At 43.9% G+C, this 27,046-nt stretch overlaps 1 protein-coding gene across 1 annotated transcript; it reads right to left on the bottom strand.

Moving 5' to 3' along the window:
- On the bottom strand, nucleotides 1-22,892 carry LOC148016029 (dihydroneopterin aldolase 2-like). Its single transcript, XM_087664116.1, has 3 exons — nucleotides 22,661-22,892; nucleotides 508-693; nucleotides 1-405 (listed from the first exon to the last, which is right to left on the bottom strand). Exons 1-3 carry the CDS (start codon nucleotides 22,726-22,728, stop codon nucleotides 201-203), a joined length of 459 nt encoding a protein of 152 aa, XP_087520242.1. The 5' UTR covers nucleotides 22,729-22,892; the 3' UTR covers nucleotides 1-200.
- Nucleotides 22,893-27,046: the final 4,154 nt, after the last annotated feature.

Below are 27,046 nucleotides of genomic sequence, written 5' to 3'. Positions count from 1 at the left end.
GGATAAGTTTTAAAAAATTTGCCCTTATTGCATATTATCCTTTTGGCCTCGAAAATATTACAATGTGGCGCCGCCACCATGGAGGAGGGGAGGAGACAACTTCATGGTGTAAAAGACAAGTGTCTTACAAAATAAGTAGAAATATCGAAGTTCTTGAGTATTCTCTTTGACTGTAGAACACTCACCTGTGTTTTACACATCTAATGACACACTGTGAGTGGTGATACTCGGAAAATCTCTATACCTAGAAAATCAGCCATTTTCTCAGCTGCAACTTGAGGTTTACCAATGCGAACTCGTACATGAGTAATGCGGGGAAACTTCTTGAATGCTTCCTCAGCAATAGAATTGCCTAATGTCTCCACAAGGTCAAAAGCATTTCCTTCTACTACATCTTTTATGGTCCTGAAAATTCAATAATCATTTCTTGTTAGTGAGAGCACATAACATGCCATTCAGATGAGCATACCAAAATGTGATTCAAGAATTTCCTTACAAAATTCCCACCTGTAAAGAGCAGTGTAGCTCACAGTATCATCCAGGTCATCTGTTTTTCCAGCTCTTTGCATATCCAACCAGGCATCCATATCAACTGAGAAAGTTTGTCCAACTTGTTTTTCTGACTCGTGGACACCATGATAACCATGAAACTTCACACCTCTCAGAACAAGCTTATCACCATACAATTTGGTACTACATCCACCGAATCACCCCCATAAACACTCGTGTCACAGAAGAAAAAACCTCTGAACCTCCTAGCATCAAGCTTCCACACAGATTTTAAAAGTGAGTTTCCAATCAAAGAAACATTTGTCTGTAGAACTATAAATGCAGATTGGAGACTACAGCATACAACTAGAATCTAAATTAGGGCCAGCTATAATGCCAAGAAGGAAAAGTAAGCTTTCATAGAGTTGATAATTTGGCATCAATTAACCGCCTCCCCTTTTCTGTTTTCAACTAAGCCTTGGTTTTTAATCTGCAATGCTTTTTTATGACAAGCATGATAATATTATCCTACAACACTTTGGATGTTAAGATTCTGAACTATTGAAGAGATATACAATAACTTTGGTACTGAAGCAAAAATCTACAGATCAAAGATTTTATTTATCATCTAAAATATACATGGTAGTTTCAATGTAGAAGTTCAAGAATGTGTCTGTTTTCAATTTTAATAGCTCTCCCAATCTCAAATTCAGAAACAGACTACACAAATGCCATCAAGACATCAAAAAATAAGGGAGCAGGCCATTATAACCCTCTACTAGATCATTACTATATTTGGCAGGTAACACAAGGCAAGGCATAACATATAGCACACCACATGGACACACACAAAGCACTAGAAAAAAAGCACAATCAAATTACTGCGGATCATTTTATGGGATTTTCTATTGTATAAAATTGTAGTCCAATATCTAGTTATTTAAAGAAATAGGGACACATTTGACTACAAAGACAGCATGCATGCCCCACCTATTCTCAATGTTTCAAGCACACAAGGTCCCAAATAGAAGCTAATATCATGTACAACAAGAAGGATATAGACATGAGACTTTCTATTGCTATAGCAACACCAAAAGAAGTCATTTTTGCTGCTAATTTTCTTCATCTGCACACCTTCTCGAGCCTCAAGGCCAATGCTCTTGTCAAAGCTCTTCTTTCTTTCTAAACACAAGACTCTAATCAAAGGAAGTAACAATGGGTATGCATGACTCCCGAGAATTTGCAGCCATACTTCTTTTCGTCCCTTTATCAGAGATCACCAATTTTGCTCTCTGATTTCTTGGTACAGTGTGTTGTGCCACTAAAATTAAGGCATGCATTAATCTCAAATTACATGCATTAGTGCCTAGATTACACTCCTTAAAGAAGCCCGAAAAAGCATTTAAAAGCACTTGGACAGCACATTTTGCACAGTGGACGGCCTGTTTTCAGGCACAGAAACTCTCTCTTTGTTGCTGCATTTCATTCTGGGCTGGGCCTTTCTGACCTAGGCAACCATTTACATGTGTTGGGCAGCGTGAGACAAGTGTCCTTTTAGTCTCTTCTTAACTGGATATCTGCATTTACAGCAGCCATCCCTCTCTGCCCAACATTGTATGTTACTTTTGGTATCAGATACTCCCCGTCTTACATTGCCTATGTCAATCTTCTTCTGTACAGTGGCCCAATGGACCCTGATTACTTCTAGGATACCTCTTATTGGTTGCTGAAACCAGCCTTCCTCCTCGGATAGGGTGGTAAATAACCTAATTAAGCACTATTTACAGCAATTAACAAATTCACAAAACTAAAATGCACACTTTACCATATAATCTTGGACATTGGACACCCTGTTGGCCCCAAAACTGGAGCCCCTTTCAGTATTTATTTAACTTAATTAAAGAAGAAGTTGATGTACAATGGGATTCTCCCAATTCCTTTCGGTATTCCGACTTCCCTTGCTTCCCAAAACGACCAACAAGTCTTCAATCTGATTTGTCCCTTGATTTGAGCAGTCAATTGCCCTTCACCCGCTTTGATGGAGATGGAAAATGCCCCAAATTCATTGATTTGTTGGTCCCTCCACTTGAATTTGACTAAAAACAGCTTCAGTCTTGTTTAATCCAAGTCTTGGAGCTTCCAATTTTTGGCCCGCTTCCTGAGGTTGCTGCAAACATTAGGGTTTACAACAGAGAAATCTGAAATTTCTTGGCCTCTAGTAATCTCAATGCTGTAATCTTTGAAGCAAGCCTATAGAAAGGTTGGGAGATGAGAGAGAATGCTGAGAGAGAAAATTCATACTTTCTTCGCGAAGAACTGAAGAAAATTTGTCATTTACTGCTACTGCATTGTCTCAACATCTTGTAGATGTAAAGAATTAAAGAAAATCAGTCATTCCCTACTATTGTCCTATCTCTGTGAGAGTGCGCAACGGAAGAACACGAACACAGAGGAGAGGAGAGAGAAAGCAGAGAATGAAGGAAGAAAGTCTGCACTGACTGAGATGAATGCTGAATACACTGGAATGGACAGAACAGTCCCTGCACGCAGCCCGGAGCGTCAGTGAGGGAACCAGGACAGACTGGAAGCAGTGGCAGAACCAATGCCGGAGACGGAGGCGACGGGAGCAGTGCTGTACCTGCAGAGCATAATGCTGGACTGACTGGGGGGGCTGCTATAAATAGCCCCCAGGCCAGCAAACTGGTCGACCAGCCAAACTGGCCGACCTGGCCAGATTTGGCCGACCAGCCAGATCTGGCCGACTTTGGCCAGATCTGGCCAACTGCCCAGAAAATGGGCAGTCTGGACAAAAACAGCCCAGATTGGGCTGTAAAACACACAAGGCTACTGGCTGACTAGGGCAGCCACCAAAATGACCTGACAGAGCTCCTCTGTCTCCTGTCAGACTCTGACAGGAGCTCACAACCAGGAGATGACAGACTGAGACTGATAAAGAGCAGGCTAACACCCCCTCTCAACTCCTGGGAGAGTCTGAAGACCCAAGAACCGCATGTGATGAAGCAAAGAAGCCTGAGGCAACGGCTTCGTAAAGAGATCAGCTGCATTGGCCGCCGTAGGACAATAGACCACCACCAGCTCCGAATCCACGATCCGCTCTCGAACATAGTGATACTGAACCTCAATGTGCTTCGTGCGAGCATGAAACACCAGGTTCTTGGCCAGAGCAAGAGCACTCTGGTTATCCACACGCAGCTCTGTAGGTCCGGTCTGGGAAAAGCCAATCTCCGCGAGTAAGCGACGGAGCCAAACTGCCTCCATAGCGGTCGAACATAGGGCCCGATACTCAGCCTCTGTAGAAGAAAGTGCCACAGTAGGCTGCTTCTTGCTGCTCCAAGAGACAGCACCAGATCCAAGGGTGAAAGCATAACCTGTAGTGGATCGTCGCGAATCCACATCACCTGCCCAATCAGAATCACTCCATCCAGAAACGGTAATCCCATCTCCATACATAATCCCGAAGGATCGAGTCCCCTGTAAATAGCGAAGAACCCGCAAGGCAGCCTGCCAGTGATCCTGGATAGGAGTCTGCATAAAGGAAGACAATAAGGCCACCACAAAAGAGATATCCGGCCGAGTGTGAAGCAGCCAGATAAGAGAGCCGACAAGGCACCTGTAACGGGTGGGATCGGTAAGAGGAACTCCAGCTGTCAAAAGCTTGGACTCGGGGTCCATGGGGCACGAGATAGGCTGACACTCGGCCATATCAAACTCCGAAAGAAGCTCGGAGATATACCTGTGCTGCGAGATAAAAATGCCCTGTTCCATCTGATAGATCTCCAGACCTAGAAAGAAGTGAAGGATCCCTAGATCCGTCATGTCAAACTCCTGCTGAAGAATGGACCGTGTATGCTCCACCTGCTGAGTGTCGCTCCCTGTAATGATAAGATCATCCACATATAGGATAAGGAACACCGAAAGGGAATCCACAACCCGTAAGTAGAGGTTGGGATCATAAGCGGAGCGCGCAAAGCCACTCTATAGAAAGAAGCGGTCAATCCGCTGGTACCAAGCACGAGGAGCCTGCTTTAGGCCATAAAGAGCCTTCCGCAGCCTGTAGACATGATCCTCCTTTCCCTGCACAAGAAAACCAGGAGGCTGTGTAACATAAATCTCCTCCTCAAGAACGCCATTCAGAAAAGCAGACTTGACGTCCATCAGAAGACAGGCCAACGGTGGTGAGTAGCCCAAAAGAACTCGGATGGTAGACATCCTAGCTGTAGGAGCAAAAGTCTCAAAGTAATCCAACCCTGCACGCTGAGCAAAACCCTTGGCAACAAGCCTAGCCTTATGCTTGTCCAAGGAGCCATCTGCAAGATACTTGGTCTTAAAGACCCATTTTACACCAATCACCTTCCGTTTCGCGGGACGCGGTACAAGCTCCCACGTATGGTTTCGCTCGATGGAATCGAGCTCGGCCTGCATAGCCTGTCTCCAAATATCCTGTGCAAGAGCCTCCTCCACAGTGGAAGGCTCGGAATCCTAAAGAATCTGTGACATAAGAGCATAGTTTACACATAGTGAACTGTCCCACTGGACCTGTAAACGTGCTGATCGACGTGGACCTGAAGAAGAAGCAGGAAAGCGAGTAACACCTAAATCCTACATGAGCCGGCGATACCATAAAGGAATCCTGAGAGACTCCTGCGGCTGTGAGGGAGACTGGGGAGTCTCCGGAACCTGTAAAGCACCCAAATCGAAGAGGGACTCCCCCTCACCGAAAGAAGGTAGATCCTCCGCATCTGAAGAAGACTGTATATCCCGTGAAGATCCCGAAGTGGCGGTAGAAGAGCTCGTAGAAGACGAAGGCACATCCACCAAAGGGGAAAGGGAAGCCGAAGGAGGAGGAATAGAGGGAGTGCTAAGAGGCATCTTGGAAGGAAGGGAAGGGAGAGAAGGGGGGGGGGGGGGGGGTCCGTCGATGATGAAGAAACATCTGTAATAGAACCATCAATCGGATCCTCAGAGGCCGAAGCCTCATCAAAGATCACATCCCTGCTCACCTCAACCTTCCGCATCGTCGGGTCGTAGAGCCGATATCCCTTCGTGGTCGTACTATAACCAACGAAGATAAGCTTTCTCGACTTAGAGTCGAACTTCGTCATCCTCTTCTTCTTGTCCACATGGACAAAAGCATCGCACCCAAAGATGCGAAAATGGGACACGGAAGGCTTCTTCCCAAAGAAAGCCTCATACGGAGTCATGTCCTGTAACGCCGAAGTCGGAGAGCGGTTGCGAATATGCACCGCTGTAGCCACCGCCTCACCCCAAAGGAAATGAGAAAGACTCCTATGCTCCAGCATAGATCGGGCCATCTCAATCATGGTCCGATTCGCACACTCCACCACACCATTCTCTGATGGTGTGTTCGGATGGGAATACTCCACCCGAATACCATGATCCCTGCAAAACTGAGAGAAAAGGTGAGAAGTGAACTCGCCACCGTGATCAGCTCGAACGCCACGAACCTTGGAAGTTGTTTGGGTCTCCACAAACACCTGCCACTCACAGAAACGGGAGTACGCCTCGCTCTTGTACTCCAAGAAATATGGCCACACATAACGACTAAAGTCGTCCACAATCAGCATCAAATACTTGGCCTTCCCAAGGGAGGCCGTGCCCATAGGTCCGCAAAGGTCGGTGTGAGCCAACTCAAGCGGAGAAGTAGCCCTCCTTGAAGCAACCTGCGGGTGAGGCTGCCTGTGCTGCTTGCCCCTCAAGCAGCTAGGACACAAAGTGTGAAGAGGACGGAAATCAGGAAGTCCCTCCACCATCTGCCTCCTAGAAGCCCGGCGAAGAGAATCGAGGTTCAAATGACCATACCGAGCATGCCAAAGCAGCCCAAGCTCATGGGAAGTCCGTGCTGCCAAGGCTGTGAGCGTATAAAGCCCACCCTCCTGTGTACTTGTCCAAAGAGCATCACCTGTAGAAGCATCCTCCACTGTGACTGCATCCTGAGTAAAAATGACTCGGGTACCTAACTAAGTAAGACCATGCACAGATAATAGGTTAAAACCCAAATCAGGGACATAGAGAACTTTGGCGGAGGAAGACCGCCTGTCAAAAAACATAGGTAAAGTCCCCACGCCTCGAACAGGAACTGTAGAATTGTCACCAATGGTGACTGTACCCCCTCTGGAATGAATATCTTGAAGCCAATCCTGGCAGAAGGTCATATGTGAAGATGCTCCACTGTCAACAAGCCTGTTAGCAGATATTAGTCAGCTCATGGTGTGAGTCTGTGTGCAGAGGCTGGACATTTTATGCAGTATTTTATGGCACATTTTTGTGGCCATTTATGATGTATTATTTAGCATTTGTTGCTGGCCGACCAGCATTAAATGCTGGCCGACTGCATTTTATGCTCCCCACTTTTTGTGGCTATTTATAGGGCTCCTCCTCCACAGTCTTTTGTACTTCAGCCATCAGTGGAGATCCTTCTGGGAGAGAGGAGCCGGTGCTGAGGAGCCCACGCAGCCAATGACTCACCGTTGTATGCTGTTGTCTCGTGTTCGATATGGATTCTATTTCCCGAGCATACATCTGAGTTCTCATCTGTCTACTGTGTTCATTCTTTCTTCTGTCTTGTGTTTCAGCATTTATTTCAGCATATTCTTTACGCTTCCATTGCTGCACCACTTCTGACATGGTATCAGATTTCAGGCTGCAACCTATTTGTGCTGTGTTTTCTTGCTGTTTTCAGGATTTACACCCTTCTTGCTGATCAGGCGGCTGTCCTTCCTGCTGGCGACTGCTGATTTGCTGCTGGCGACAGTGTTTCAGCATTTGCGTTTTGCGTTTTTCTGGTCAGATTTGCGTTTACTGCTGTTCCACTCTTTGCTGCCCGTGTTTCCTTCATCAACCTGCTGGCAACAGTCTTTAGACCCTGTTTCTTCAGTTTGCAGCCTGTGTTTTGCTGTTTACAGCATTATTTTTGTCTGTTTTTCTGATTATTCAGGCCGTTTTTGCTGTTTTTGGCAGTTTTTGACTGATTTTTTGACTTTGTGCAGCAGCTTTTGGCTTATTTTGGTCAGCCTTTGGGTTATATTGCATGTGAACTCACTATTTTTGGTGTTTTTGGTTGCGTTTTGGCTGTGCTCACTCTCCCAACGACCCTCTTTTCTTCTACTTCTCTTTTCTACCTCCTCCAGATGGCCCCTCCGTGCACCTCATCTGATGATAAGTTACATGGCCCTGATTACCTCACATGGAGTGCTGTCATGAAAGCTTGGTTTGTGCAGAAGCGGCTATGGTACATCGTCTGTGGAGCTCTTGCTCGACCTCTCCGTCCTTTTCCTCTTCCTGAAGACTTTGATGAGGACAACCATGAGGAAGCGGTGCTCACATGGGATTCGGACGATGCCCGTGCTTACTCGGCGTTGCTTCGGTGTATTTCTAAAGCGGTCTTACCGGCGGTTACCTCGTGTAGGACATCTCCTGAAGTATGGCAGAAGTTGCAGCAAATGTACGAGGCACCTTCCACCATGCGAGCCGTCACACTTTATGGCCAGCTCCAGCAGATGAAGTTTGAGCCGAAAGATACTATTCAGTCTTTTCTTCTTCGTGTTACGCAGGTACAAGACCAGCTTCGGCACATGCAATCTGCTCTTCCCGAGGTGCATCTTGTCAGGACGGTCCTCTACAAGCTCCCCCCAGAGTTTGATGGAGTGGCCAATGCTTTGCGGGCGCAGACATCGTCTCCTGTCAGTTTTACACATATGACCTCGATGCTTCTTGAGCATGAGGCATCCTTGAGATTACAGGGGCGGCTTCCGGCACATTATGGAGGTAAGGCTTATGTAGCTTCAGAGAGGGGTGACGGAAAGAAGAAGTCGAAGCCCCAGTGTTATCACTGTGGCAAGAAGGGACATTTGCGGAAGGACTGCAAGAAGTTAGCGGCTTCCAGGAAGAAGGAGCAGAAGACGAAGCGGGATGCTGACTCTACCGATGAGTCCTCTCCTTCATCAGACTCCGACTCCGATCCTCCGACCAAGGAGAAGTCCAAGGCGCAGAAGGGATCCTCTTCTTCGAATCGCGGGAAGGGCTTGGTGGCCCCTTCCTCGGCTGCTTTCTAGTGGTGGTGATGCGGTCATCCCTCACGACTCCTCGATGCCAGAGAGGGAGTGTGAGCGGGTGTTGGTGGGGCTGCAGTGCCTCATCTATATTTTGATACAGGTGCACAGGTTCCAGAGAGGGACGTCCCTGACGCATCGACGGTATCTGGCAGTGAAATCCTAGAGACTGGAGTTGATTTCTAGGTTCATGTTGAGCTGTTCTTCTTGACAGAGAGCGAGAGGCTTTCGTCTGGAGCTCACATGAGGGGACACTTTGGTGGTTTGGCCAAAGGCGGGAACTCCATGGTCACATGTTCAGAGACATGTTTGGCAGATTGGCTTTGTATGTCCTGAGTGACATAGGTGACATTACACAGAGAGCTGCTATGAGTCTTCTCTATTTTCAGGTGTTGTTGGTATGATCGACATCGACATCAGATACTCTCCGAGGCTTCTTGGTGGTGGGCTGGCCACTCACCGCTTGGACATCCATGGTCCTTCTGGTGTTTATTTGTTGTGTAGTTTATGATTCTCCATCATTGTACTATTTCATTGTATCCGATCACACATGATCTGAGAGAGGGTGTTAGCAGATATTAGTCAGCTCATGGTGTGAGTCTGTGTGCAGAGGCTGGACATTTTATGCAGTATTTTATGGCACATTTTTGTGGCCATTTATGATGTATTATTTAGCATTTGTTGCTGGCCGACCAGCATTAAATGCTGGCCGACTGCATTTTATGCTCCCCACTTTTTGTGGCTATTTATAGGGCTCCTCCTCCACAGTCTTTTGTACTTCAGCCATCAGTGGAGATCCTTCTGGGAGAGAGGAGCCGGTGCTGAGGAGCCCACGCAGCCAGTGACTCACCGTTGTATGCTGTTGTCTCGTGTTCGATATGGATTCTATTTCCCGAGCATACATCTGAGTTCTCATCTGTCTACTGTGTTCATTCTTTCTTCTGTCTTGTGTTTCAGCATTTATTTCAGCATATTCTTTACGCTTCCATTGCTGCACCACTTCTGACAAAGCCAAGGCTTCTCCTGTGTGGTAGAAGCTAGGGCAGTGTCTTCCTCAACAAAGACATGCACAAACGCAGATTCTGTTGTGGCTGGGGCCGCCTTCGAGTCCTTCTCCTTAGGCTTCAAATGGGGATACTTCTGCCAACACTTCTCCTCGGGATGAGTGCCCTTCCCACAATGGGGACACTTAGGCTTCTTCTCCTTCGCATCCTTCTTGTCCTCTTCCTTCTTGTCCTTGGCCTTCTCCTTCTTTTGTTTCTTCTTCTTGCCGCCACCTGTGCCGGCCGTAAATGCCTTGGTGGAGCCACTGGCTCCCACCTCTTTGAGTCTCTCGTCATACTCCAAGACAAGCGGGGAAAGCTCCTCCCATAGGAGTGTCTCACGGGTCCTCGAAGTGATGAGGCTGGTGTAGAAGACATCATAACGGGGTGATGGCAGCTGAGTCAACAAAATCATTGCCATATCCTCAGACGATATCAGACGACCAAGAGAGGCTAGCTCGCCTCGCATATCCTCCATCTTCGTGATGTGCTCCTTCATGGAAGAAGAACCATCAAGACTGAGCATCCGCAACTTCTTCTCCAAGGAAATCTTGTGAGCAAATGTCTTGTGCTGATACAAAGACGCAAGCTTTGTCCACACTTCCGCCGCGGTCTGTAACCTGTGAGCATGTACAAGAACAGAATCATGTAGACTCATAAAAAGAAAGGAACGGGCTCGAGAGTTAAGCCTATCCCATAAGGCTGCACGGTCCATAGATGTGCCATCGGACGAATCCACGGGGGGTCGATCGATGGGCGAAGAAACAAGCTCCCAAAGGTCAAAGGTATCAAGGATCCAAGCCACCTTGCACGACCATAGGGAGTAGTTGGAACCATCCAACTTATCTTCCTTCGGAAAGGAAGGGAGAATCGGCACCTGAATAGAGGGAATCAAGGAAGGCATCCGCACATCTGAAGCAGTCTTCACTGAAGAAACCTTCGCAGTAGATGGAACCCTCTGAGATGCATGGACTGAAGAAGGACGAGTGCGAGGAGGTTCTTCTCGATGTCGAACTTCACGATAATCCTGCCTCCGCTCAGAGGAATGATGAGAGAGAAGCTCGTCCTCTGAGTCTTCAAAGCCTGAAAACTGGTAAGACATCTTCCAATCTGCAAAATACCAAACAAAGTTGTGCTGCTGTCGAAATAGGACCAGCAATGTGGTCACCAACCACCAAGACGCAGGCAGAGAGTGCCTGCTAACACCTGGATCTGCAAAACGCAAAGAGAACTGATGTCGAACACCAAAGAAGAGACCACCAGCACCAGGAAACAGCCCGGATAGAGGTCTCCAGCAGGAAAAGGGCCGCCTGAGGTGGAAGCGACCTACAGAACAGCAAAACACAGCCTGTAGGGAGGTCGCCCAGCATCAGGAGAGGCAACCTGGTGGAAAACGCAGGGTTGCTGCGTCGCTGGATGACGTGGCAGCCTCTGCAGTCAGCGTGGGCAGCAAACGCAGGCTGGACAGCCTCCTGTAGCAGTCGCCTGGCTGTGGTTGATCTGTTGGCAGCAGCAGCAGGGTATCTCACTCCTGAGGGTATGTCCTCCGTGCTCTCAATCAGGCGATGATACCATGTGAGAGTGCGCAACGGAAGAAGAACACGAACACAGAGGAGAGGAGAGAGAAAGCAGAGAATGAAGGAAGAAAGTCTGCACTGACTGAGATGAATGCTGAATACACTGGAATGGACAGAACAGTCCCTGCACGCAGCCCGGAGCGTCAGTGAGGGAACCAGGACAGACTGGAAGCAGTGGCAGAACCAATGCCGGAGACGGAGGCGACGGGAGCAGTGCTGTACCTGCAGAGCATAATGCTGGACTGACTGGGGGGGCTGCTATAAATAGCCCCCAGGCCAGCAAACTGGCCGACCTGGCCAGATTTGGCCGACCAGCCAGATCTGGCCGACTTTGGCCAGATCTGGCCGACTGCCCAGAAAATGGGCAGTCTGGACAAAAACAGCCCAGATTGGGCTGTAAAACACCCAAGGCTGCTGGCTGACTAGGGCAGCCACCAAAATGACCTGACAGAGCTCCTCTGTCTCCTGTCAGACTCTGACAGGAGCTCACAACCAGGAGATGACAGACTGAGACTGATAAAGAGCAGGCTAACAATCTCAACAACCTGTAGATGCTATCACCTGTTGTCGATTGATCTTCTCCTACTCCTGGCTGCCTCAGAGGTCTTCCAATGGCTGCAAATCAAACCAATAGCATCTCCTCCCTCTCTCTTGCAGGCTGAATTCACTCATGGCTCTCTCCAACCTCTAAAGACATTTTTCAGTCTTGCATGGGCATTTTTGACCAGTGGCAACCTTCCCAAATGGTTTTTCCAACATTATCCATAATTAAATATTAATTGTCAGTATTTAAATACTAAAAATTAATCTAATAATTATTTCAATGCCCTGAAAAATAATTTGATTAGCCAATAATTCAATTGGCTAGGCAACTTCCATTCCCGAGTATGTCTATGCGATCTTTGGCCATCACATTGACGTTAGGTACCATTAAACGTCACTTCTCTAGTGTCACCAACTGACACTTATGGCCAAATGAATGACCTAGGCCAACAACTACCACCAAGTACATATGTGGCATAACTTATAGCAACTTTTGCCTTTGACATCCCGTGATTTCCTTAGGTCCTGAGCTCGTAAATTTACTCTAACCCCAATTATACCTCACATATGCAACATTTACTTAACCATGTGGTTAAAAATTAATCCACATGTTAAGTGAGGTTTCAAAAATACATGTCCTCATGACAGTTATTTTCCATCCTATAGCAGCATCTTCTTTGTTTTCTTGTAAATACTTATTGGAGAGCATCTATGGCTGACATGTATGCTTTGGAGGATTGTATGGTTCGGATTATTCACACCAACCACCATCTTATAACTCTTTCCCTCTACACTCTTCTGGGGCTTCCATTCCCCGATAGGCATTGACGGCATGTCTTGAGCAAGTACCAATCCTACCCTCTCTACTTGCATCCAACAAGCTAAATGGGACAAACTACCCTCTATGGTCATGTCGAATGGAGTGCCTCCTCAACACCTATTAGCTTTGGGATTTTGTTATTGTCCCTATACCTTGACCCACCATGGATCCCTACAATGCCGTGATCTCAAATTCAGTAGCTTTATGGGACTGGTTGAATACCAAAGCCTCCTCTTTTCTCTTTCTGAGTTGTGCAGATTCTGCGCTCGTGCATGTAAGACGTATCTACACCACCACAGAGATTTAGACGAGATTGGCATCTCTACCGAATCAAAACTTTTGGGCATGGAGTATCTCTCAAGTTGAAGCTACGACAATGTTCTGTAGAGCTTGCATTCCTTGGTACGTACATTTCTTTGGAGGACCTAGTTGTGACACTTCTCGCTCATCTCTCATCACTAACGTATGATGTGTTTTACACCAATCTTCACTTCTTGTAGCCTAGAGACTTTTACTTAGAAGAAGCTAATCCCATTGGTACTTGAGCTAGATGTGCATCACGATGAGACAAATTCTTGCAACGCCCGTGCACATGGCCATGCTTATGCTACCTTATCTCCAAGTACAAGACAAGCCAAGCAAAAAAAATAAGAGAGGCAAAAGTTGGAGTCATCTTCCGACTCTAATACAAATTTGTGGAAAAGTGTCAAGGATATCCCATGTGTCCTCATTATGGAAAGACCTCGCATCCCGAGAAGAAGTACATCAAGAGTAAAGAGTGGCATTGGATCCTTCATTTACCTATACTTCGTCACCCGCTATTACCAGCAAGTTTGTGTTTCTACACATTCATCAAGTGGACAAGCCTTCTTCAACTCTCTCACCTTCTGAGCGGCCTTGGCTCATTGATTGTGATGCATGGAGTCCTATGACTCCATGAGGTGATTTGTTACAAGATCTCTATCCATCAAAGGGTATCATCGTTGTTAGGGACATCTCTTCAGTGCCTATTAGTGGTCTTGGCACCTTGCCTTATTGTCTAACTGTCCATCGAGCTCCATTTCTAAGGCCCTAGGGCTACATGTTCCAAACTTCAGCTTCCATCTTCTCTGAGTTCATGGCCTTCCTAGACTTGGGACCCACGTTATCTTCACAAAACCGGCCATCTTTATTGAGGATTCTTCTACAAGAGCCACTCTTGTGACATTACCCATGCTCCATTTCCCTTCCATTGTGCAAGGCTCTCCAAAATAGCTTTCTATTGCCACACCTATTCCCAATTGTGCAAAGGGGTATGATACCGATGATACAGCTATGGATTCCCTAGTCCTTTGGGTTTCAAAGGGGGATTCCCAAGATTGTGAGGAGTTACTTTAAGCCTCCAGTCTACTTTGGACCTTCCCTTTATGTGGCAACCTCTTTTTTTCATCATCAAACCACCATCCCTTGACACTTAGCCCTTGGTACCTATTCTTTCTATGCAACTTATGGCACCTTCAATAGTTCCTCGCTTTCGTCTCATAGCTGGGTCAGAGGCTTGGTTAAACCTTCCCTAACTAGAGTTTTCAAGAGTGATCTGTTCAAGGCCACTCCATTTTCATTTGCCTTTGGTAGCCTTCCCTTTTATTGGATTTTTATCTAAAGAGGAAGTCTTGCTCCTTGGCTAGCATTCTTCATCAATGGACTTCATCGGCATTGGCACTCTTCCTACTACCCTTGGATCCACATCTCCTTAAGTATTGGAGCTAACCGTTGCAGCCTTGAACCTTCAACCATTGCAGTCACATTGTTCCTTCTCTCACTTGCACTCTCTCTTTCTTCTCCTCTTTGTGTTCTCTTTCCTTTCCATTGCAATTCTCACAATAATAACCTAATTAAGCAATAATTACAGCAAGTAAACAAATCATATAAACCGAAATGCATGCTTTACCACATTAATCTTGGGCAATGGATAACTTGTTGACCCCATTGATTGTAATTGGATGAAGTACACTTGAGATTCCTTCGATCTCCTTTGTTATCCAATAGCCCCTTGCTGTCTCAACTAACCAACAAGTTTCTTGTCAGTTTACCCCTTGATTTTCCCCAAGATCTGACTTCAGTTGACCATTGCCGGGTCAAATTTAGCCCGAAATCTAATTGGCATGGGCTGACTTCTAGAATCCCTAACAATTGAATTTCAACATACTAAACCTTCAATTTCTAGCACAAATCCCAAGGTGGCTATTAAACCCTAATTACTGCTGTAAATTAGGGCTTACAGCAGTAATTTCTCTGTTGTCCACCCAATTTGGCTGAAATTTGTTAGCAATCTAGTCAATTCATGTGTGAGTTCGTGCTATGCCGGACATTACTAGGGTATTTAGGCATTTTATTGTAGCCATTATGATGATTATTTGGGCATTTATTTTTGGCCAACTTGTTGCCATTTATGGCACTCTTTTTGCCTTTATATCCTGGGCTCCCTCCTAAGTCAAACATCCATCACCTACAAGTTCTATTGGAGATAGGGAGCCAATGCCTTTGCCTACGCAGCCAATGACTCACTATTGTACACAACTTTCTCGTGTTTGGTATATGGATTCCATTTCCCGAGCATTCTTCTAAGTTCTTTTCTTCCCAGTGTTCTTCTGCATTTTTCCCTTCTATCCTTGTGTTCAGCAATTTATTTAGCATCTATTTATGCTTCCATTGTTGCATCCACTTTGAAATGGTATCAAATTTCAGGATCCACACTCCTATTGCTATGTTTTGCTGATTTCAAGTCTTCCATTGCTCTTTGCTGATCATGCAACCTCCTCTTGCTGCAAATCGTGTTGTTGTCAGCCCTATAGATCTATGTTTGCCGCATTCAATGCATCTCTGACCTGCATTTTGTACTCCTATAGCTGCATTTTCAGTTTGCTTCCTATGTGCCGCTCCAAGCGGCTCTTGAGCTACTGATGATTGCTATCTTTTGCTCAGCATACCTGCATTTTCAGCATCTACTAGTGGTACAGTGCTGAGCGACACCTTTTGGCTGGTTTCCTGCACATATTTGTGATTTCAATATTGTGTTTTTGTGATCAGCTTGTGTACATTGCGTGTGAACTCTATTTAGTGCAATCTATGCTATTGGTTTGGCTGTACTCTCTCTCCTCCTCCTCGTTCCTTTATTTTCTCTTCCTATTCTCTCCATATGGCTTCCCCCTATTGTTCTACTAATGACAAATTACATGGCCCTAATTACCTAACATAGAGTGATGTTATGAAACCATAGTTTATGCAAAAGCAGTTATGGTACATTACTACATTGTGTCTGGAGCTTGTGAGCGTCCTACTCTTTCATCTAATTTTGATGAGGACAACTATGAAGTGGTGCTCACATGGGATACTGATGATGCCCGTGCATCTTCTGCTCTTCTTCATTGCATCTCTAAATAAGTCCTTCCGATGGTCACCTCCTGCAAGACCTCTCCAGCGATTTGGGCAAAGCTTCAAATGTTGTACGAGGCTACTTTACCTATACATGTCGTTACCCTTTATGGACAACCCCAACAGATAAAGTTCGAGCCGAAGGATACTATTAGTCTTTCTTCCTTCGTGTCACACAAGTACAAGACCAGCTTCAACACATGCAGTCCGCCCTTCTAGAGGCTCATCTTGTGGGGACTATGCTCCATCAACTCCCCCCCACAGTCTGATGGAGTAGCCAATGCTTTGAGGGCTCAAATGTCATCGACACCTATAAGTTTTCTACAAATGTCCTCGATGCTTCTTAAGCATGAGACGTCTTTGCAATTACAAGAAAGGCTTCCAACATGTCTAGTGGTTCCAGTGAGGCCTTTACAGCTTCAAAGAGAGGTGATCAAAAGAAGAAGTCGAAGGACCAATGTTATCACTATGGTAAGGGACATTTGTATGAGGATTGCAAAAAGTTAGCAACTTCAAGGAAAAAAAGGAAGCAAGATCCGGACTCCCCTAGTGAGTCATCCTCATGCGCACACTCCAACTCAAATTCTCTGGCCAAGGCACAGATCATCTTCTTCAAGTAGCAGAAAGGGCTTGGCACCCCCCCCTCCTACTTTCTAGTACTGGTGATACATTCATCCCTCACGACTCTCCAAAGCCAGAGGGAGTGTGAGAGGGTGGTGAAATGGGACAAGTCAACCTCATCTATAGAAGTATACAAGTGCACAAGTTCCAAAGAGGGACTTTCCTAAGGCATCGACTAAAGTCTAGCATGTTCAAATCCTAGAGCTAGGATTGACATCCAGGTTCATGATAGCCTATTAGTTGACAAAGAGCGGGATTGGCTCATAGTCCAAGCTCACATGAGGGGCCACTTTAGCGGTCTTGGCCAAAGGCGGGGAATCCATGGTCACGTATGTTCAAAGGCATTTTTGACAAGATGGTCTTGTATACTACTGCAAGACATTGTTGACAAACACAAAGATCTCTTATGTCTTCTCTATTTTTCAAGTTCTGGTACGATCGACATCGACACTCAAGTTCTCTCCAAGGCCCCTTGGTGGTGGCTTGTTCACCCACTGTTTGGGTATCCATGGTCCTATTATGGTGGTCTTTGTTGTATGGACTATAATGATTCACTATCATTGTATCATTGTATTGTATCACATTACCCATGATTTGAGAGAGGGTTACAATCTAGTCAGCTCATATACGAGTCTATGCTATGCAAGACTTTACTAGGGTATTTAGGCATTTTATTGTGGCCATTATAATGATTATTTGGGTATTCATTGCTGGCCGACCTGCTACCATTTGTCAATTGCAAAAATATGCTAGGGAAAGGTGGAAGGAAGAAAGATAATACTGTAGAAAAAGAGAATTCAAAGTTTCATCACAGAAACACTTCCAATTTGCTGCGGCCTTGACCTCGAAACTCCAATCTATTGTCGTCTACTGCATGAAGCCTAACAAATGACTGGCGCCAACCTCCAATTGCTGTCACCTGCTATTTTTGGGCCCTCTAGAGCATTGAAAGCAACATGACTTTGATCGGCACCAAGGCAAGTGGACAGAAGCAGTTGGAAGATACCATTGGACACAAGGAAGGATGGCAAAGCAAAAGTTTACAGTAGTAGTTCAAAGATGCGGCTAGGTGCAACAGCAAGTCAACAATAGCAGTTTGCAACCCCTCGTGGGAGATGCCATTGGGTGTTGTGCAAATCGACAAAGCCATATTCACAATATTTGAAGAATGTCATTGGGCCGGCCATGTATCAAACGCGTATGGGCAATACCATCTAGAGAAGGGATCATGCGGCAGGAAGTGCCACTATCTATAATCCACTCTCAAGACTATCGGGCAATCAATGCCGCATCAACCAGATCCTATGTAAGGCTCACCACTTCTAGATGAAGAGAGGTTGTTGATGAAGGAGCAACCACCATGGAGATATACTAGGGTTTGCAAAAGAAAACATCGAGTGTACAATCGAGACTAAAACACAAAGAACTCAATCACGAATGCAAAACACAAAAATGCAAACAAAGGAGGAGGATAACTCTAAAGTGAATAAATGAATGCTCTCTCTCACTTTAAGCATTGGCTTATCTTCAAGGAGAATCATTAAGGGTGGAAGCTTAAGATCATGAGATTTGACCAAGATGGAGAGTTTGTCTTCGATGAGTTGGCTCGATTCTATTTGGATCAAGTGATTCATCAAGAGTTTACAAACACCAATATTCCTCATGAAAATGGTATATTGAAGCAGAATAATAGAAGTATAACCAAGATGGCTCAAACTATAATAAAGCATTGGTAGACAACTCAGTGTCTATGGCCAAGGCAATGGCCACCATAGTCTATATCCTAAATCAATCAACCCACATCAATCGTTGTTGGTATGACTCCTTTTGAGGCATATTTTGGACTAAAACTAAGTGTTTCTTATTTCAGACTATTCAAGTATGATGCTTATGTTTACATCCCAAATAATAAAGACATAAGTTCGTGCCTACATCCAAGAAACAAGTGTTCGTTGGCTACAGCTCTCAATCACAATACATGCTTTATAATCCCACCTTACAAGCCGAGATGTGCAGTTCTTTGAGTTTCTAGCTCTATAGAGAGAGGTGAGGAGCACTCTATTCTTGGAGATTTGGGTGACACATCAAAGCCTATGCCTCTTGACGAGCCACCTACATATGATGAGATTGCTTCTCCATCAGATTCCCCACCGCCACATGTTCCAAAGACTTCAGCAAAGGCAAAGCGATGAGAGGAGTATTGACCTCCTCCTTATTGGGCTCATATGGCACTCCGTGATGCAAGGATTGAGGCCCGAGGTCATACATTAGTCCAATTTTAATGTGTGCAAGTGAGAGAGCTCTGATAAATACATTGGACAGACCATTGTACAAATCTAATCCCTTTATTCAACATTCACTACAAATTTCCACATTCTACTGTCTCCTTTCCTCTCTCTATTCTCTCCATATTCATTTTCTTTCAATCCAGTCATATGCTTCCACAGTTGCTGCACTCTAACATAATCACCCTTTTTCAACTCATTAAACATCCCCAAAACTCAAATATTAAATGCACCTCAAGTATCCAAGCGCAACCTAAAAGTATCAAGCATAATTGAGATCATCCAGGCACAACCTAAGAGAACATTTTGTTGGCTCATGTTTCTATAACTAGGGCTGTCTCAAGCCACTCTGAATTGAGTGCGACGACCATCATTCAACTATTGGCAACCATCTCAACAACTGGCATCATCATCAACAGCATGGCAACCATCATCCCTCAGCTAGCAACATCAGAGCAACTGGTAACATCAGAGCAACTGGTTGCAACCCGTTTTGTGTGTTTTCAGTCAGCTACCTAGCCACCTAGCAATCTTGTGTGCTCCTTGAGCTGGCACCTGATGTCAAAAGATGACGTACCAACAAGATAGTAGGGTTTGTGGGGAGGAACACAGAGTGAACTCAGCAAATACTAAGAAAAGAAGAAAAGAGAGAAGAAACTTTGATGAATGGAATAATGAAGATCTGAATCATGGAGTGAATGTGATACAAGGGAACAAGGGTACTGTAGCACAAGGAAGATGATGAAGATAGCCATGAACCACGAACCGCAATGTCCTCCTGAAGGGGAGTGAGGACAATGGAGAGGCTGGAGAGAAGAGGTGATGGACTGAATGAATCAACCATAAAGAATGAGTGACAGAGGCAACCTATAAATAGGCAAGAGACTATCTAGGGTGGGGTGGCGCTCGGAGGGAGGGCGCCGGCTGTCTAGGGTGGTGCCCCACTGTGGGCGCCCAACCCATTTTTGGGAATGTCCACTGTGAAATGCACTAGAAACACCTAGTAGACTGGTCATCTGTTGGGGAATAAGCCATGGATACGAGTGTGCCTTGCACAATGTGTGTCAAAAGGGGTATGAGTGCAGTGAAGGACTAATAGTGAGCTACCAGCAACAAGGAGGAGCCGCCAACAATCTACCTAAGCCGCTAGCAGCAGGGAGGAGCCACCAATTGTCAGCAGATAACAACAAGCAGAAAATAGCAGGTACAAGGGAAAGCAGCCACCAAGTAAGGTGTTGATGCAACGAAAGAAAAAGAGAAGTGAATGCCAAACCCAACACCCGGTCTTTGCCTTCACTGAAGTGGAGGATCTTTGCCGCTGTTTGAGCAGATTCAGCTCTGATACCATGTCAAAAGATGACATACTAGCGAGACAATAGGGTTTGCAAGGAGGAACAGAGAGTGAACTCGGCAAACACTAAGAAGAGAAGAAAAGAATGAAGAAACTCTGATGAATGAAATGATGAAGATCTAAATCATGGAGTGAATGTGATAAAGGGAACAAGGATGCCGTAGCGCAAGGAAGATGATGAAGACAGCCACGAACCGCGAACCACAACGTCCTCCTAAAGGGTTGTGAGGACAATGGAGAGGCTGGAGAGAAGAGGTGACGGACTGAATGAATCAGTTGTAAAGAATGAGTGACAAAGGCAGCCTATAAATAGGTAAGAGATTGTTTAGGGTGGCACCCAGAAGGAAGGCACCGACTGTCTAGGGTGGTGCCCCACTATGGGTGCCCAACCCCTTTTGGGGCTGTCCACTGTGAAACCCTAAACACAGAACATAGAATGTAAAAGTACAGGTAAAGGGTTTCTCAACACCTGATCTACAGCTGCTGCATTTGATCAGTTGACATCATATTCAGCATCACTGCTGTTGCATTTTGACTGCTGTTCACAGTTCAGCCAGACATCCAGCTTCTCCTAGCTGCCTACAGCCTGTCTACACCTGTGTTTCAGCGTAGAGGCCCCTCTGACAGCTGGCAACATCATTCACAGCGTCCTTGACCATTTTGCATCCCTCCTACTGCTATGTTTGGTAGACTGTTGATCTTCGGCGTCAGACAGTTTTTTGTGTTTTCTCCTTCAGCTGGCTGCCCAGCAGTCACCATAATAGCAGCAGTCATTTCAGAGACATATCCACATCTTCTTTGTCATCAACAGCTCCTCAAGACTGTGTTTCACTTGCTCTACTATGGCCCTTCATCATCGGTGTCTTCCTTGACATCCCTTACCCAAAGGACTATGTTTTGCTCCCTCCTTAAAGCATTCCATCAAGCCACCGTCTAATCAACCAGGACAATTTCTCTCAAAAGGACAAGCCCTGATCAGTGCCATCAACTTGACTTGCTCGCCTCAATGCCAATCCTAGAGACATGGTACTCTAAGACTCACTCCATGGTATCAGAATTCAACATGATTAATTGCTCATGATTCATTACTTTATTCTTCTTTTGTGTTTTTGAGTTTTAATTCTCAATCTTTGTCATACACACTCTGTGTTCCTCCTTGTAAACCCTACATTCCTTGACATGGTGCATCATGGTCAGATCAACATCTTTTTTCTTCCCTTTTGCTCGTGCATACTACAAGGAGCAAGAAGATATGTCTCAGCAACAAATTGGAGTGTTTATGAGATTGGGTGATCTAGAGCATTTGTGGATAATCACTGTTGAGAGATTGGTCGAGAATAGGCATTGAAGAGCTATCCCAAGTAGGACACTCAGGCAGCTAAGGATCTCTTCCTTTTATTTGAGGATCTCTTCTACCCTTTTAGGTTATCTCATCCTCCATTGCATTGTACATATAGGGACTTAGTGCCACAAAAAGACTCCCAACAAAGCCATGTCATAAGCACTTGTGATCAAGCTACCCACCAACACTTGTTTTTTGACAACTTGCTTCTCACAACCCTCCACAGCTATCCCAAGTAGGACACTGAGGCAACTGAGGATCTCTTCTTTTTATTTGAGGATCTCTTCTACCCTTTTAGGTTATCTCATCCTCCATTGCATTGTACATATAGGGGCTTACTCCCACAAAGGGACTCCCAACAAAGCCATGTCATAAGCACTTATGATCAAGCTGCCAACCAACACTTGTTTTTTGGCGACTTGCTTCTCACAACCCTCCACACCATGATTGTTGCCATTGCCATCCACGCAACTCTCTTGCCATGTCATCCACCACACCAGCCCCGCTGCCTGCCCAGCATAATGTGTTGATGTCTTCACAAAGGCTTTAATTCAAAGCAGCTTGATCAGACACTAACCAAACCCCTTAACAATTTCACAAGGGGCACCAATTTTGTAAATCTTCTAGAAACTTTCAAAGAGGTCCTTGCATCCCCTCTAACGGGCTATTGCACCCTTCACACAATTGGTCAGAACCACCAACTAGGAATTCCGCTAGGCAAAGAGCTGCAGTAGCAAACTGCTCGTCATATATTTGGGCTCAGAACAGTCTACATGACCTAATACAGCCCCGAATTCGACAAACAAAGATTGCATGATCGCATTGCTAGTGAGATCCAACTGTCTGCCGCCTGGGTTTGCTACAGAACCATTCCACCTTCTATGCAGTCAACTGCCCTCCAGACTAGCGACGTCACATGCATGAACGTTGGCAGTCATCTTAAGAAAGTCAATATAATTTCGCCCTAAGCTGCAAGAACAACTTTCATCTGAGTTAATCCTACCATTCTTGTTTATGGTCACAGTGTTCAAAGGACTATCAGAGGGTTTAGAGAAAGGTATGGACACATGTCTGCATGCACTGACCTCTGGATGCCGGGGAATGGAGCTGAATTTGCATGACAGATTATTCCGGCTTCACCTTCCTCCGCCATTTTGGACGCAGACAAAGTGCTTCAACCTGTCGAATATTCTCAAGGGTTTGTATCGAAGGACCTTTACAGGGGGTGATGCCAACGAATAGCGGCACGATCTGCCTTCGAGTGAATAAGATTGCGTTTGAATTAGGTTGGGTTCCAACCATCGGTCCTAAACCTATTACAATTTTCAATAGATTGTAGAGATTAGATTAAAATGAGGCTTTTTATAGTTAAATTTTAGCTATTAGATTGAAAGGAGGCTATTTTAATCTTACTACTATATTACTCTAGTTATAGATTTGAAAAGCCCCGAACTTCCAGAGGGCTTCTCGAGCCTACCTTTTTTCAAACCTTCCTTTTTCAATCAAAACCCCCTCCCCTTCTCTCTTTCTCAAGTGCAATATCTCATTTTCTCTTTCCCTTCCCTTTTTCATTAAAGCTTTCCCCTCCCTCTAATCTCTTTTTTTTTAATTAAAACCCCTTCCCCTCTCTCTCACTTATAATCTCTCTCTTTCTTTTTCCCATCCCCTTTTTAATTAAATTCTTCCTCCCTCCCCCTTCTCTCTCTCATATATAGGGCCTAGGTTCTCTCTCTCTCCTCGTGTGTGTGTGTGTGTGAAGCTTTTTTTAATTTAAAGTTTTTCGAACATAGATTTTCACATACTTTGAGAAGGAGATAGAATAAAAGAGAAAGAGAGAAAGAGAGAGAGAGAGAGAAGAAGAAGAAAAAGAAGAAGACGAATAAAGAAGGGGGAGAAAGAGGAAAGAGAATAGTCTTTTTTTAATTAAACATTTTTCTTCTTCCCCTCCCCCTCTCTCTTATGCGTAGGGCCTAAGCTCTCTCTCTCTCTCTCTCTCTCTCTCTCTCTCTCTCTCTATTTTAATTAAATAAAACGTTTACATTAAAAAGTTTAATTTAACAGAGAGAGAGAGAGAGAGAGAGAGAGAGAGAGAAAGAGCAAAAAAAAGAACAGGAGAGGGAGGGAGGGAGAGAGAGGGGGAACAAAGAGAAAGAGAATTATAGAGAGAGGAAATATAAAATTATAGAGAGAGAGAGAGAGGAAAAGAAAAAAGAAAAAGAGAGGAGAGAGATAGAGAGAAGAAATTGAGAGAGAGAAATAAGAAGAAGAAGAGAAAGAATTTGAACATAGTGGGAGAATTATAGAGAGAGGAAAGATAAAATTTAAAAGAAAAAAGAGAATTATAGAGAGAGATAATATAAATTTTAAGAGAGAGAGAGAGAAGAAAGGAAAAGAGATAAGAGGGGGAGAGAGAGACAGAGAGAAATTAAGAAGAATAATTATAGAGAGAGAATTATAGAGAAAGAATTTGAGCATAGAGAGAGAGAATTATAGAGAAAGGATATATATAAGTTAAAAGAAAGAGAAAAGAAAAAGAAAAGAAAAAAGAAACTTTTTTAATTAAAATAAGAAGAGAGACAGAGAGAGAAATAAACAAATAGCAAAAAAAAGAGGAGAGGGAGGGAGAGAGAGGGGGAACAGAGAGAATGAGAATTATAGAGAGAGAAAATATAAAATTTAAGAGAGAGAGAGAGAGAGAAAAGAGAGGAGAGAGAGAGGGGATAGAGAGAGAAGAAAATGAGAGAAAATAAGAAGAAGAAGAGAGAATTTGATCACAGAGAGAATTATAGAGAGAGAAAATACAAAATTTAAAAGAAAGAGAAAAGAAAAAAAATTTAAAGAGATAAGAAAAAAGAAAAAATGAGGAGAGAGAAGGAAAGGAGAGAAGAGTGGAGAGAGAGAGAAGAAGAAGAAAGAGGAAGAGGAAGAGAGATGGGAAAAAAGAGAAAAAAGAAAATTCTTTTAAAATTTAAATATTTTTTGAGAGAGAGAAAGGGAGAGAGAGGAGAGAGAGAGAGAGAGAGAGAATATAAAATTTAAAAGAGAGAGAAGAAAAATATAAAATTTAAAAGGGAGAGAGGGAGAGAAGAAAAAAAGGAAAATTAAGAGAAAGGAAAGAATAAGAAAAGGGGGCGGAAAGAGAGAGAGAGAGAGAGAGGAGAAGAAGAGAGAGAATATAAACATAAAGAGAGAATTATATATAGGAAAAAGATAAAATTTACATACTTTAAGAGAGACTGAGAGGGGGGGGGGAAGAAAGTGAAAGAAGAAGAGAGAGAGAACATGTAGAGAGAGAAAAGATAAAATTTAAAAAGAGATAGAGAATAAAAATTAGAGAAGAAAGAGAGGAGAGAAAGAGAGAGAGAAGAAAAGCGTAAAGAGAAGAAAAGGAGAGAGAGAGAGAGAGAAAAGAAAATTTTTAAAAAGTTAATGAAGAGAAAGAGAGAGAAGAAGAAAAAAAAGGAAAAAAGAGAAGAGGGAGAGAGAAGGAAAAGAGAGGAGAGAGGGGGGAGAATAAAAGGAGAGAGAGAGAGAGAAGAAAAGCAAGGAGAGAAAAGAGAGAGAGAGAGAGAGAACATGAAAAAATAAAAAATAAACTAAAATAGAAGGCAAAGAAAGAGAGAGAGAAAAAAAAATTAGACAGGAAATTTGGGGGAGAGAGAGAGAGAGAGGAAAAAGAGAAGAGAGAGATTAGAAATGGATTGTTGAGTGAAGTTGCCGCTTCGAAGCTGTCATGAAGCGGCCTAGCGTTCTTTGCGCGTGAAGCATGCACAGAGCACTAGTTATATTCTATAAACCTATCACAATTTTTAAGAAATTGTAAAGATTAAACTAGATGAGGCTATTTTAGTTACAATTTATGCGACTACTTTAGGTTTATCCTACAATTATAGCCTTCCACAAAAATGACCACCTTGTTCACAACTTGGTTAGAACCTAAGAAAGGACCTACCTACTATTAATAAATAAACACTAGCCATTGCACACGTAGGACCCATGCAAACACAGGTTTGGCAAGGTACCTATAAAGCATTGTTCTTAAACAATCCCCCCCCCAAAAAAAAAACATTTCCTAGAATCTAAACTTACTCCACTCAAGTGTGAGTCATTAGGTCATATAATATGATGGTCTTTACTTTGTGTGTGTGTGTGTGTGTGTGTGTGATTGATTGATTTGAGTAACTTTTTAATTAATTACTTAGGGGTTTAAAGGCCAATGGTCAAATTTACACCCATTGAACTACCCCATAATGAAGAAAAACAACCACATATAGTCAGCTTGCATTGGTCGGGTGTGATTCATGCTTACATTTTGCACACTGCTTACACTTGATTAATGCTTATGAGTGCAAATCATGCTTATAGATTGCTCTTATTTAATACATATGAACTCAAAAACTCATATAAAAAATCACAAAAAAACTAAGAAAAAAGACATGATAAAAAAAAGGTTGGGATGCATTAATTGCATGCAAGATGAGAGAGAGAGAGAGAGAGAAATATATTAAAAAGGTAGAGAGAGAGCCATAAGTAGCGCATATAAGAGCCAAGACACACCTAAGTCATCGACTTGTGTACGTGAGTTCTGGCGAAAGTTAGTTCAAATTCCAAGCTATACCAAGCTAAGAAAAAGAGTTTATTGACCATTCATGTAAAGCCACATGTATAAACTTCAACCAGTTAATGGCGTCCCTCTATTTTTGAAGATACTCTGTTAACTCATACAAGTTCTAACATTTGATCAACAAAGTTCAAATAATAGATCCAAGTGGTTGATAACTCCATCATGCAAAGTTGAGCAAGTAGAATTCAAATAGGTGTGACCCGACTCTAATTCAAACAATGGTCCATAGGTGGTCCACATGCAAGCTCGCATGCAAGACAAGGGAGAGAGAAAGAAAGAAGAGAGACATGAATCTATTTAAAAAGTAGAGAAAATTAGAATAGAAAAGAGATAATTAAAAAAGGACTAGGATGCCTTAATTTCATACAAGACGAGAAAGAGAGAGAGAGAGATGAATCCATTAGAAGAGTAGAGAGAGAGTCATAGGTGGTGTACGTAATTGAAGCAATGATCTCGATATATATATATATATATATATATATATATATATATATATATATATATATAGTAGAGAAAAGTAAAGAATAAAATGAGATAATAAATAGAGGTTTGGGATGCATCCATCGCATGCCATGTAGACTCCGATATTTTTTTGCTTGGTAGATTAAAAAATAATTAGTATAGATTTTAACCAAAAAGTAACAATCTTATTTGTAACCCAATGTTTTATCTAAAGACACTACAAGGATTTGGGCCATTAGCGACGCCGATTAGTGACGGCGGATAGCGGCGTCGCTATTGGCGTCGCTAATGACGCAAATAGCGACACCAATAGTGACGGGCCGTAGGGAAAAAACGCGGCCGAAACCCGAGCGCGGTTTTCATTTCTTTTGCTTCGAGTTTTGAG

The sequence above is a fragment of the Lygodium microphyllum genome, chromosome 23, assembly GCF_053477565.2.
Source record: "Lygodium microphyllum isolate KBCC chromosome 23, Lygodium_microphyllum_v1.1.10, whole genome shotgun sequence".
Taxonomy (NCBI): Eukaryota; Viridiplantae; Streptophyta; class Polypodiopsida; order Schizaeales; family Lygodiaceae; genus Lygodium; species Lygodium microphyllum.
Note: the sequence above shows the minus strand (reverse complement) of the source record. Positions and strands in the feature narration are given on the sequence as shown.

Coding starts and splice junctions, on each gene's coding strand:
- LOC148016029 (XM_087664116.1), bottom strand. CDS start 22,728: ATGGCGGAGGAAGGTGAAGCCGGAATAATCTGTCATGCAAATTCAGCT. Junction 694..22,660: donor CCATTCCCCGGCATCCAGAG/GTCAGTGCATGC, acceptor CGGTGGATGTAG/TACCAAATTGTATGGTGATA. Junction 406..507: donor AGCTACACTGCTCTTTACAG/GTGGGAATTTTG, acceptor TTGAATTTTCAG/GACCATAAAAGATGTAGTAG.